General features: G+C 40.9%; 4 protein-coding genes across 4 annotated transcripts; 2 read left to right on the top strand and 2 right to left on the bottom strand.

Moving 5' to 3' along the window:
- Nucleotides 1-6,839: 6,839 nt before the first annotated feature.
- On the top strand, nucleotides 6,840-7,151 carry LOC308284072 (histone H4; the record flags this gene model as incomplete). The annotated part of the gene is made up of 1 exon (XM_080724610.1): nucleotides 6,840-7,151. One exon carries the CDS (start codon nucleotides 6,840-6,842, stop codon nucleotides 7,149-7,151), a length of 312 nt encoding a protein of 103 aa, XP_080580736.1.
- A 1,721-nt stretch (nucleotides 7,152-8,872) lies between these two features.
- On the top strand, nucleotides 8,873-9,475 carry LOC308284042 (histone H1-like; the record flags this gene model as incomplete). Its single annotated transcript, XM_080724580.1, has 1 exon — nucleotides 8,873-9,475. The coding sequence occupies one exon, from the start codon at nucleotides 8,873-8,875 to the stop codon at nucleotides 9,473-9,475; it is 603 nt and encodes a 200-aa protein (XP_080580706.1).
- An 818-nt stretch (nucleotides 9,476-10,293) lies between these two features.
- Nucleotides 10,294-10,704, bottom strand: LOC308284050 (histone H3.2; the record flags this gene model as incomplete). Its single annotated transcript, XM_080724588.1, has 1 exon — nucleotides 10,294-10,704. The coding sequence occupies one exon, from the start codon at nucleotides 10,702-10,704 to the stop codon at nucleotides 10,294-10,296; it is 411 nt and encodes a 136-aa protein (XP_080580714.1).
- A 749-nt stretch (nucleotides 10,705-11,453) lies between these two features.
- LOC308284053 (histone H2A-like) lies at nucleotides 11,454-11,837 on the bottom strand (the record flags this gene model as incomplete). Its single annotated transcript, XM_080724591.1, has 1 exon — nucleotides 11,454-11,837. One exon carries the CDS (start codon nucleotides 11,835-11,837, stop codon nucleotides 11,454-11,456), a length of 384 nt encoding a protein of 127 aa, XP_080580717.1.
- Between the last annotated feature and the right edge of the window lie 1,631 nt (nucleotides 11,838-13,468).

Genomic DNA, 13,468 nt, shown 5'->3' with positions numbered 1-13,468 from the left:
TAAATTGTTTGTTTTCTATTTCACCCTTTCTTCAGTACAATCCTGCATATTTTCCTTGTCTTTTCCTTGGAGAAGTTGCAAAAGGGAGTTTATTTTGTTATTAATTCAGTCTCTTCATTGACACAAGAAGAAGTCATACTATAAACTACAAATGAAGTCATGCAATACTTAAGTTGCAGTAATTGTTAACAGCACAGTTATCAGTTTTTGTATGTAATTCATCATTGGTGTTTGTTGCAATAAATACATGGATTGGAAGTGGTTGGATTCAATGTACGTAATTTGTTATCCCTATGTCACTAGAATAGCTCAAAACAAAATAGCATGAAGTTCGCTAGCTTAGAAGATGCAAGTGAGAACAAACTACTTAACCTTTTGGAATATAGACTCCATTTGTTTTGTTTGTCTGTTGTCACATGTGCTCTTCAGTGAGAGATTAGAGCAAGGTACAAACTTGGGGAAAAATACATTATAGCATGATTAATTTCTCCTGGATTTGGTATCAGCAACATGTGTGTGGTGGTGTCGTGGTGAGTTCTGACTTCGCCTTTGTTGCAATACACCTCAAGGCGCAGCTCACTCGTCATATTGCGACGTTGGTTGTGTGTCCTCTAGTGGGCACACAGAGGTCAGTTGAAAAGACTAACAGGACCAGAAGGCCCGATGAAGATCAACTAACTAACGTGTAATGTTGAGTTGAATTATGGATTTTTCCCAACCTATAGCCCAAGTAACTCATTAAAGGATGGTTATTGTGGGCTCGCCTGGAAGGCGAGCACACGTATGTTATCTTCATTATTTATTTATCTATCAATCAGTATCTCCTCAAAACTTTGGCGCGATTCATCTCTTAAACGCTTACACCTTTCAACACCATTCAAATTTTTATGTGTTCAGCTTACTGAGGACACGTGTGCTTGTATTCTTGGTTTTGAAATGTTTTGTAGTTTAAATATAAAAAATAAAAATGTTTAAATTAAGCACCCAATGCATTTCCAATGGGTTTAGTGAGTGGGGACAGAGTGGATAGAAGGATAATAGACCCATGTTTATGTTAAGGCGCTGTGGCTGCAGTGTTCACACTTCAGATATGCTATCTATATCATTGCGTTCACACAGGTCTGCTCTCTGATTTGATCCAAATATCTAAGCTTTGTGATGTATATATTCTGAGTTAAAACTACAAATATCTATACATGTCCCTCTCCACTCTACTGATTGAGACAGCTGTGATTAAAGGCCTGTCTGTCATTGGATGTTCTGTGGTGCTGCAAAGTAACCAAGTACATTTACTCAAGTATATACAAGTACTTGTACCTACAGTACAATTTTGAGGTACTTTTACTCTACTTTCCATTTTTGTTACATATACTCTACTATAAATACAGCATTTGACAGCCTCAGTTACTTGTTACTTTGCAGATTTTATTATTAATAAAAAACATAGATGGACCACTTAATACTGCTATGAAGTTGATCTACAATGTACGCACGCACGCGCGCACACACACACAAACACACACACACACACACACACACACACACACACACACACACACACACACACACACACACACACACACACACACACACACACACACACAACTGTTACTGTGTTACTGTGGAGACGTTTGCTTGTATTTGTCTTTGAGACATGTTTTGTAGTGTTTTAGAAATTTTACTTAAAAAGAATAAGGTTTTAGGATCCCGGGCAATGGGATTTACAGTATATATCCTAGAACCCGCAGGGACAATCAGCCGTATTAGTGGTTGTTGTTGGTTTTCAGGGAGATATCACAACCAATGCATTTTCAAATCAGATCCACAAACACAATAAAAGTCATGCTCCACTCCTCAGTCTGGAGTGGCCACATAGAAGAACGCCTTGGTTATAGACATAGTGGAGGACAGATGTGATCTGGGATTGTTAACCTACAGTATATGCACTCAATATACACCTCTAGAACACATAGAATATGTACAGTAAGGTTCAGTAGAGTACAGTAAAAGTACAGTAAGGTTCAGTAGAGTACAGTAAAGTACAGTAAGGTACAGTAAAGTACAATAAAGTAGAGTAAAGTACAATAAAGTACAGTAACGTACAGTGGAGTACAGTAAAGTACAGTAGAGTAAAGTACAGTATAGTAAGGTACAGTAGAATACAGTACAGTAAGGTACAGTACGGTACAGTAGAGTACAGTATAGTATAGTACAGTAAGGTACAGTACAGTAAGGTACAATAGAGTACAGTAAAGTACAGTACAGTAAGGTACAGTAGAGTACAGTAAAGTACAGTAAGGTACAGTACAGTAAAGTACAGTAAGTTACAGTAGAGTACAGTAAAGTACAGTAAGGTACAGTAAAGTACAAAACAATACAGTAAGGTACAGTAGAGTACAATAAAGTACAGTAGAGTACAGTAAAGTACAATAAAGTACAGTAAAGTATAATAAAGTACAGTAAGGTACAGTGGAGTACAGTAAAGTACAGTAGAGTACAGTAAAGTACAGTAGAGTACAGTAAAGTACAGTATAGTAAGGTACAGTACAGTACAGTAAGGTACAGTAGAGTACAGTAAAGTACAGTAAGTTACAGTAGAGTACAGTAAAGTACAGTAAGGTACAGTACAGTAGAGTACAGTAAAGTACAGTAAGTTATAGTACAGTACAGTACAGTACAGTAAGGTGCAGTATAGTATAGTAAGGTACAGTACAATACTGTAAGGTACTGTACCTTACAGTACCTTAAAGTATCCTATTTGTTGGGTTGGAAGCGAGCCCACACTGTTTCGAAGGAACAGTATTTGTGGGCTCGCCTGGAAGGCGAGCACACGTATGTTATCTTCATTATTTATTTATCTATCAGTCAGTATCTCCTCAAAACTTTGGCGCGATTCATCTCTTAAACACTTACACCTTTCAACACCATTCAACTTTTTATGTGTTCAGCTTACTGAGGACAAGTGTGCTTGTATTCTTGGTTTTGAAATGTTTTGTAGTATAAATATAAAAAATAAAAATGTTTAACTTTAAGCACCCAATGCATTTCCAATGGGTTTAGTGAGTGGGGACAGAGTGGAGAGAAGGATAATAGACCCATGTTTATGTTAAGGCGCTGTGGCTGCAGTGTTCACACTTCAGATATGCTATCTATATCATTGCGTTCACACAGGTCTGCTCTCTGATTTGATCCAAATATCTAAGCTTTGTGATGTATATATTCTGAGTTAAAACTACAAATATCTATAAATGTCCCTCTCCACTCTACTGATTGAGACAGCTGTGATTAAAGGCCTGTCTGTCATTGGCTGTTCTGTGGTGCTGCAAAGTAACCAAGAACATTTACTCAAGTATATACAAGTACTTGTACCTACAGTACAATTTTGAGGTACTTTTACTCTACTTTCCATTTTTGTTACATATACTCTACTATAAATACAGCATTTGACAGCCTCAGTTACTTGTTACTTTGCAGATTTTATTATTAATAAAAAACATAGATGGACCACTTAATACTGCTATGAAGTTGATCTACAATGTGCACACGCACGCACGCACGCACGCACACACACACACACACACACACACACACACACACACACACACACACACACACACACACACACACACACACACACACACACACAACTGTTACTGTGTTACTGTGGAGACGTTTGCTTGTATTTGTCTTTGAGACATGTTTTGTAGTGTTTTAGAAATTTTACTTAAAAAGAATAAGGTTTTAGGATCCCGGGCAATGGGATTTACAGTATATCCTAGAACCCGCAGGGACAATCAGCCGTATTAGTGGTTGTTGTTGGTTTTCAGGGAGATATGCATTTTCAAATCAGATCCACAAACACAATAAAAGTCATGCTCCACTCCTCAGTCTGGAGTGGCCACATAGAAGAACGCCTTGGTTATAGACATAGTGGAGGACAGATGTGATCTGGGATTGTTAACCTACAGTATATGCACTCAATATACACCTCTAGAACACATAGAATATGTACAGTAAGGTTCAGTAGAGTACAGTAAAGTACAGTAAGGTACAGTAAAGTACAATAAAGTACAGTAAAGTACAATAAAGTACAGTAAGGTACAGTGGAGTACAGTAGAGTACAGTAAAGTACAGTATAGTAAGGTACAGTAGAGTACAGTACAGTAAGGTACAGTACGGTACAGTAGAGTACAGTATAGTATAGTACAGTAAGGTACAGTACAGTAAGGTACAATAGAGTACAGTAAAGTACAGTACAGTAAGGTACAGTAGAGTACAGTAAAGTACAGTAAGGTACAGTACAGTAGAGTACAGTAAAGTACAGTAAGTTACAGTAGAGTACAGTAAAGTACAGTAAGGTACAGTAAAGTACAAAACAATACAGTAAGGTACAGTAGAGTACAGTAAAGTACAGTAGAGTACAGTAAAGTACAATAAAGTACAGTAAAGTAGAATAAAGTACAGTAAGGTACAGTGGAGTACAGTAAAGTACAGTAGAGTACAGTAAAGTACAGTAGAGTACAGTAAAGTACAGTATAGTAAGGTACAGTAGAGTACAGTACAGTAAGGTACAGTACGGTACAGTAGAGTACAGTATAGTATAGTACAGTAAGGTACAGTACAGTACAGTAAGGTACAGTAGAGTACAGTAAAGTACAGTACAGTAAGGTACAGTAGAGTACAGTAAAGTACAGTAAGTTACAGTAGAGTACAGTAAAGTACAGTAAGGTACAGTACAGTAAAGTACAGTAAGTTACAGTACAGTACAGTACAGTAAGGTGCAGTACAGTATAGTAAGGTACAGTACAATACTGTAAGGTACTGTACCTTACAGTATACCTTAAAGTATCCTATTTGTTGGGTTGGAAGCGAGTCCACACTGTTTCGAAGGAACAGTATTTCTAGTTAATGGTTACAATCATCAAACCCATTTCTGTATGCCTACTTGTTGCATTTTAATGGCTGAAATTGTACGGTAATCTACTGGATTCTTGCAGCCCAATGTTGGCAGCCCTACCCTAGGGTGCCATAGCACCCACTTTGATAAGCCCTGTCATACAGGCAACTCAAGTTGCTGCCCTTCCAGTATGTCTCTGTTCAACGTGGAATTAACTGACACAGAAATGGCCAAATATCATTCTGGGTCTTAGCACACCCCATAATGAAGTATAGCCTATTAGTTTAACCCTTATAATAATAGCAAAAATGGAAATGGCCCATCTTCAAAACATGAATGATATTCAAAGATGACCAACAAAAGTTGTATAATATTCAAATTGTAATTTGTATTGTAAATATATTGTGGTTGCTGAATTAAAGCACCCACATGAATTGTGTGTTTTAATGAAGACTTTCCTCTTCATATGCACTTTATATATTTGTACTATGCAATGTATAACAAAATATGTTAGGTGTAAGAAACCTCTTCTCTCATGAGATACATGTGCCATTATAATAAAAATACAAATAAATGCACAAGGATACATAACGTGTTAATTTGACAAATATGTACTAATGTCTAAAATTGACTGTATTCATCATGTCAATGTGACAATTCATTCTCTCATTTGTTATTGATATCAAGGATATGATCAACTCTTTCTCGAAAATATGGGCGGCCCTTAAAAGGACCTTTGTTTTCTGAGCAAACGAAGTGGGTTACTTGGAGCTGGTGTACTAGGTTCAGCTGTGTCCAGCACTGCTCACGTGTTCCACAATGGGTGGGGTCTGTACACACACACACACACACACACACACACGCGCGCACACGCGCACACGCACTCCACAAGGGGTGGGGTATGTACACACACACACGCACGTGGCACGCATGCACACACACACACGCGCACACACACACACACACACACACACACACACACACACACACACACACACACACACACACACACACACACACACACACAAACACACACACACACACACACACACGCACACAGAGTGTTTCAATTGAGATTGTGTTTTCTTTCAATGTTTTTGAATACAAATGGCACAACATTCTTTAGCGTGGTGGCCCTGAATGGCAGACCTTCTGGGTAACATAATTTCACCCGTGGGATAATAAAGGTAGCCTATATATATCTATCTATCTATCTGTCTATCTATCAACTTTTAATGGCTATTGAAATGTGGTACTCTAAAGTCTAAACTGATCAGAGACATGCTGATTGATTTAATAACATTAACGTGTGTTACTACAGGTAGCACTAGGGGTTGTGCTAAACATAACAATACTTTGATCCAGGGGCTGTGTTTCCATTGTGGTCGGTTGCACTCAATTCATAAGCAACGCACACAACAAAATATTGGAAGAAAACTCAGTAGTCATAGCTATATATTTACGGATAAAAGAGGGGCCAGGAGGCACCTACATAATGTATTTTAAGGTCAGCCATTATTTTAGGTTAGTTTTGGGGTAGGGATAGGGATTGATTTAATATGTTCAAATATATGGGGGATCTATGCATTCAGTGCTTGGTTTCCCATGGGATAATTATTATACATAATGCTGAATAATAAGCGTCAATTATCATTTCAAACTATAATTACCTACCTATAATTATCATCATATTAGGCATACAACTTTCAGCTGAGCTCAACATGCATGCACAAAAAAAAAATCCAGATTCTAGCCGTTGGTGAGAACAAAGAAAGCAGAGCTGGTGCTGTGTGAATGGGGGAAGGGTCTGCAGTTTTGGCACCGCCCAGTGCCGAGCAGTCTGCCTGTCCTCCCTTACGTCCTCAGAACACAGATAAAAAGGCATGGCTTTGAGCTCTGCAGGCATTCGCTTCTGAATCTTCAACTGAACTGAAGCTTAAAAATGAGTGGGCGTGGTAAAGGCGGAAAAGGACTGGGAAAAGGAGGCGCCAAGCGTCATCGTAAGGTTCTTCGTGATAACATCCAGGGAATCACTAAGCCCGCTATCCGCCGTCTGGCTCGCCGTGGCGGTGTGAAGCGTATCTCCGGTCTGATCTACGAGGAGACCCGCGGTGTCCTCAAGGTCTTCCTGGAGAACGTGATCCGTGATGCCGTCACCTACACCGAGCACGCAAAAAGAAAGACCGTCACCGCCATGGATGTTGTCTATGCTCTGAAGAGGCAGGGACGCACTCTGTACGGCTTCGGAGGTTAATAATGCTGACTTGATCTACCAACAACTCAAAGGCTCTTTTAAGAGCCGCCCACACTGTTAATACAAGAGTTCATTCTATTATTGTAATGTGAGTAACTAGGTCATACTATTTCTTTAAGCAAACGGGCAGTCACGTATTTAACGAAAGTCGCTGCACATTAAAGTTTAAATGGCCTGCAACGAACATCATCTCGGATTAGTTAGCCTGATTTCAGACTCTGCGCTGGAGTTCAATCAGAGAGTGGGCGGGTCTATTGGCTGGAGCCAGGCTACGGATTAGTAGCAATAATGCATTTAGAATGTTTAGATATAAATATGCATTTAGTGTTACAATTTGACTCAATTTGCGTGGAATAGAACTAGTACAATTAATGTATAGATTTACTCTAATGGTTATACGTTATCCCTAGTCTATATTTTAGCGGCAGAAACAAAGACTCCCTTTGTGGGTGTGCACTGCTGTGCAGGGAGTCGCACACTATTGAGACCATTTGTGCTAAATTCTTTATTCTAAACTAGATGTACTATAGCAAGAGCTACAAGAGTTTATATAGCGCTTTTTATTATGCTGGCTGTGTGTCAATTTACTCAGCAATCTATTGGATACCTAGGCATACAGAGGGAAGGTTGGGATGAAACTAAAACGGAAGTGTTTTCTCCCATTTAATTATATGGCTTATTATTATTTAACTTGAATTAGTTTGGATTTCTTTTTAACTTATACATAATGGGTATTTTTGTCTAAATCTTTTATACATTTTTTTTAAATAAATAAAAACTATAGTTAACAAGAAAGTTATGATTGATTGATTGCTTAATTAGATTTTTTTTTAGGAAAAGCACATGGCAGTACAGTTTACTTTAATTCTACTAATAGGATTTAAACCCAAGAGAGCACAATGGCATTGTTCTTTTAGGTATCAATGTGGCCGATGTACAGTAATTTAACAAAATGATGATTCATTATTTGGTGTTTATTTGTGTCTGTTGTGCCTGTTCTCCTAAATGTGTTTTGTGAATGGCACCATTGGAAACGTGGAGCTTGCTCTTTACTGGCCGTCCTTGAATAAATATTAATCATAAATGTAAGTGTGAAATGAACTATAACGTGTCAGGTTTCTTATAATTATGAACAAAACAAGAGCTTAGCAGAGTCAGATAAATGTCCTCTGTGTTCATGCCACAGGGCAGGCCAACAGCAGTGCTGTGTTTGCCAACACTGGAAAGTTTCAATTTTAAAACAAAAACCTTTGGCACAGACGACCAGTTTTACTTTTATTTCAAAGCCAGCCATCAAAACTTGCCCTGCAGCAAATATGAAACTAGCTGTTCTATATTAAAAGTATTTTAAAAGCCAAGTGACGGGGAAAAGATGGCAAACTACTCTCCTTGTAATGGTGTATATGTGAGGTTTTTAACGTCTCCAAACAAAACACAGGAGTACCCGGCACTCCACGTGATTTGATTATGAAGTGAACCGTGTCTGCTATCGGCTCCATTTGTTATTTGACTTCAATATATTTCTCAGTCTGTATTTTATCTGTTTTTAGTTGTAGAGAAAACACAAGTGTCCCAGTATTCTGCAGCACACAGAGCACTGACCTAGTGGGTTGAGTCTGCATGGTTCTCACACATCCTTTAACTTCCACCCCCTCCTCCTCTCTCACCATCAGTCTCTCTAGACTTTAGTTCAGTGCATCTGAAATACGATACTGAAGAGAATGGCAGAAGTCGCCCCAGCTCCAGCTGCCGCCGCCCCGGCCAAAGCAGCAAAGAAGAAGGCTGCCGCTAAACCCAAGAAGGACGGTCTCAGCGTCCAGGATCTCATCGTCGATGCTGTGACAGCTTCCAAGGAGAGGAGCGGTGTGTCTCTGGCCGCCCTCAAGAAGGCTCTGGCCGCCGGTGGCGTCGACGTGGACAAGAAGAAGGTCATCGTTAAGAACACTGTGAAGAGGCTGGTAGCAAACGGCACCCTGCTTCAGACCAAGGGCACCGGTGCTTCTGGGTCCTTCAAGCTCAACAAGAAGACTGAAAAGAAAGCAGTCAAAGCCAAGAAGCCTGCAGTCAAGAAACCCGCAGCGGCAAAGAAATCCCCCAAGAAGGCGGCAGTCAAGAAGCCCGCAGCCGCTAAAAAATCTCCCAAGAAGGCAAAGAAGCCTGCCGCAGCCAAGAAAGCTGTAGCCAAGAGCCCCAAGAAGGCTGCTAAGAGTCCCAAGAAGGTGAAGCCAGCCACTAAGAAAGCACCAGCAAAGAAGGCAGCCAAACCCAAGGCAGCAAAGCCCAAGGCGGCGAAACCCAAGAAGGCAGCCGCAAAGAAGAAGTAAACAGCCTCACCAGTCACCACAACCAGTTTAACACAAAGGCTCTTTTAAGAGCCACCCACACCTTTATTCAAAAGAGTTCCTATTTATATTGTCTTGGCACTGTCATTCAGGATCGATCAATTATGTGATTAATTGTCATCGATGAGAACTTGTTTAACTGATGATTAAGATCCGTGTCTTAACAGAACTAAGCAAACTGGTCTATGGAGTTAAAGGTCACATGATCAAAACGTATACGTCTGTACCTTGTCATATGTGAGTAAATTAAGACAAAACAAATGGGGCTTACAGCCCAGCTAATTTAATTACATGTCAAATAATGGTAGTTTGGAAGTAAAAATGTATTTTCATAATAGGAATGTATATGTCAGTATATAATCTATAGCGATATCTGCTATGACAATGAATATATTTGCATTATATTTTACTCCACTCAGGTTAGGAATTATTGACATTTGATCTGATTCTTTAATCTCAACCGTTCACCTGCATGCCTTTAACACGGAGGTGGAAAGTCATTTTGCCCCCAATACGGAGATAAAGGACCACTTTTGCATATGCAAACGGTTAGTTTACAATGAACATCTTGATTCATATTTTGTTGAGAAATTATGCTGGTTATTAAATGTTTTGTTCGTGTAAATAACATAGATTTGCCTTGTGAGCGTGCTAGAAACACAATTCCTACGTAATATTGCACGTGTGTGAATGGACAGTGTTTAAGTCTACCCTAATAAGCAGGGAATTCTTACTCTTCAAATAATACATTTGGTGGCTCTTAAAAGAGCCGTTTTGGGGGTTTGACAGTGACGGAAAGATTAGGCACGTTCTCCACGGATACGACGGGCCAGCTGGATGTCTTTGGGCATGATGGTCACCCTCTTGGCGTGGATGGCGCACAGATTGGTGTCCTCGAACAGACCGACCAGATATGCCTCGGCCGACTCCTGCAGCGCCATGACGGCGGAGCTCTGGAAGCGCAGGTCGGTCTTGAAGTCCTGTGCGATCTCCCTCACCAGGCGCTGGAAGGGCAGCTTGCGGATCAGCAGCTCGGTGGATTTCTGGTAACGACGGATCTCCCTCAAAGCCACTGTGCCAGGGCGGTAACGGTGAGGCTTCTTCACTCCACCGGTTGCCGGCGCGCTCTTACGAGCCGCCTTGGTGGCGAGCTGCTTCCTGGGCGCTTTACCGCCGGTGGATTTGCGAGCGGTCTGCTTGGTTCTTGCCATGGCTCGTTCTGGCTTAGTTGAGTTCAGAATGTGAAAACAGCGCAAACGGCTGCCTTTTATTAATGTCTGCAAGACGCCGTCATTCTATGATTGGTCAGTCGTCAGGAACCTCCTTCTTTGGGGAGGTACCATAAGTCCCTTTCTACCGATTGGTGGGGAACACTTCACACTGGAGCTGCTGTAATAGATAAATACTATGGAATACCACTTTCCAGCAAACTGAAAATACATTGTGTGTCATATGAGATGAGAAGAAACAAACATGTCCACTTGAGTGACAAAACAACACTTGACACAAGGATGCTTTGTTGTATAAAGATTATGTATGCATAATAGTAAAATCATACTCTAATTAATTTTTCCAATTATATCAATGTGCTCAAAGATCATGGACCATGTATTATGCTTTTTTTTAATAGAAAGTCAATTAATCCTACAATTAAATACACCAAGATAAACCGTTATGCCCAGTTATATTGAATTGTTGACTAAGGCATCTTGTCTCAATATTTAACACGAATGTAATCAATTTGTTGGATAAATTATCAGCTTTCAATGCTGAATTAACTGAGGCTCGATCCATGCAACGTACATGTATTGCATTGCCTACAAATGCCTCATATGCTCATGACAAAATGAGTTTATATGAAATGTACATGTTTAAGTAATGGGGAAAATCTCTTTAAATTGAAACAGTGGGTGGCTCTTAAAAGAGCCTTTGTGGGGTTTGTCAAACGAATGAAGCAGGTTTATTTCTTGGCGGCTTTCTCGGTCTTCTTGGGCAGCAGAACAGCCTGGATGTTGGGCAGAACACCGCCCTGAGCGATGGTCACTCCACCCAGCAGCTTGTTGAGCTCCTCGTCGTTGCGGACGGCCAGCTGGAGGTGACGGGGGATGATACGAGTCTTTTTGTTGTCCCTTGCAGCGTTTCCAGCCAACTCCAGGATCTCAGCGGTCAGGTACTCGAGCACAGCCGCCAGATAGACGGGAGCGCCGGCACCGACACGCTGAGCATAGTTGCCTTTACGTAGCAGCCTATGGACACGACCCACGGGGAACTGGAGCCCAGCACGGGATGAGCGGGTCTTTGCCTTCGCCCTGGCCTTTCCGCCGGTCTTCCCTCGGCCTGACATAGGTTATTTCTGGAGTAGTACCTCGAAGAAATGTGCTGGTTGAGAGGCGCGCGAGACCTTTTATATCTTCGACTAAAGAAAGGAAAGTGGAGTCTGTGTGCGGGTTGAGTGTGTTTGAGCTCCCCTCCAATCAGCATCATCGTCCTCCCTATGGCTCCTCCCAGAGCCCTGCCCCCTGTCTAAAAACTTTGCGTTCATCCCCAAAGAAGGAGGTTCCTCTGAGTCTGAGGACGTAAGGGAGGACAGGCAGATCATCACCCCCCCCCCCCACCCCACACACACACACACACACACACACACACACACACAATTCAATCCCCTATTCGTTTTTGGTCACAGCAGTTTACAGTAATATTACTAGTCAACTCTTCTTATCGACATGATATGAGTCTTTCTCTGTGTTTTATTTATTTTCTTATACTATCTAAATTGTATTGAGGAAAAAATAGTGCCATTTTGTTTATACCCTGTATAAAATGACACAATGCAACATAAAGTAGCTCTGTTTATACCCTCTCCAGCAGTATTATGTTCCCCATTTTCATCTGTTTATATTTTATTTTTGACACTTGCTTTGGCAATATAAACGTATGTTTTCTCATGCCAATAAAGCTCATTTGAATTGATGTATATCCAATCCCTATTGCTATATGATGTGTAATGGTACTTACTATTCATGTCGTTTTCATGTTGAACCAAAAGGTTGTTAAGTTTAACACAATATCAGGGGTGGTGGGTTGGTTTGCAAGCATGTGAGGAAAAGGCAAGGAAAAAGTGATTTGAATTAGAACACAGGTCAGCTACGATGTTTAACGTTTAACCTTGTAATACATTAAATGTATTTTAGCAGGGGCCATTTGTCTCATCTCACATGTGACCGTGGTCTGTGGTGCATAAAGTACAATTGAGGATACTCTTATAAAATTCAGGTGGTTGGCTCTTAAAAGAGCCTCCTCACTAGAATGTGCTGACCATATAAGAACTTCCACCATGGCCTGTGTTGCGAGCATAGCTAGATTCCGTTTTCAGAGGTCGCCAGCCAGTCCTCGACCAATCAGGGTAGAGTATGGCCGTAGTTATGTTATGATGTTTAGTTATGATGGTCAAAATAAAAGTTTTGAGAACCACAGTCGCTCTGAATTAAGAACGTCTGCTAAATGCCTAGATTGTAAACTACTGCACTCATAAAATGCCACAGTCTCGTAGTAAATCAGTATCATACCTATCCTGAAGCTGGAGACGTAGGCCTACCAATATTCAGTGATTGGGTGTAATGATCAAAACGAGAACATTATAATGGTGTAGAAAATCTATAAAAAACAAAACATTTCCACACTGTGACAAGATGACCCCCGGGCCACTTTCATTATCACTGAATACACCTTTGGCTGCACTCAGACTGGAACGCACAAGTTGAGTGAGAGTTGTGTGGGGGAGGCGGGGGGCAGAGACAGCACAATGCATTGCGGATGGAAGTCGAGTGGTTTGAAGTCTAGTGCGAGTCGTGAGCAAGTTGGACGCAACCACACAACACCACACGACTCGCACTCGACTTCAAACCACTCGACTTCCATCCGGAATGCATTGTGCTGTGTCTGCCCCCCGCCTCCCCCCCACGAAACGCACTCGTT

This window comes from Nannobrachium achirus (genome assembly GCF_963921795.1).
Source record: "Nannobrachium achirus genome assembly, chromosome: 4".
Taxonomy (NCBI): Eukaryota; Metazoa; Chordata; class Actinopteri; order Myctophiformes; family Myctophidae; genus Nannobrachium; species Nannobrachium achirus.
This window is presented reverse-complemented; position numbering and strand designations above follow the sequence as displayed.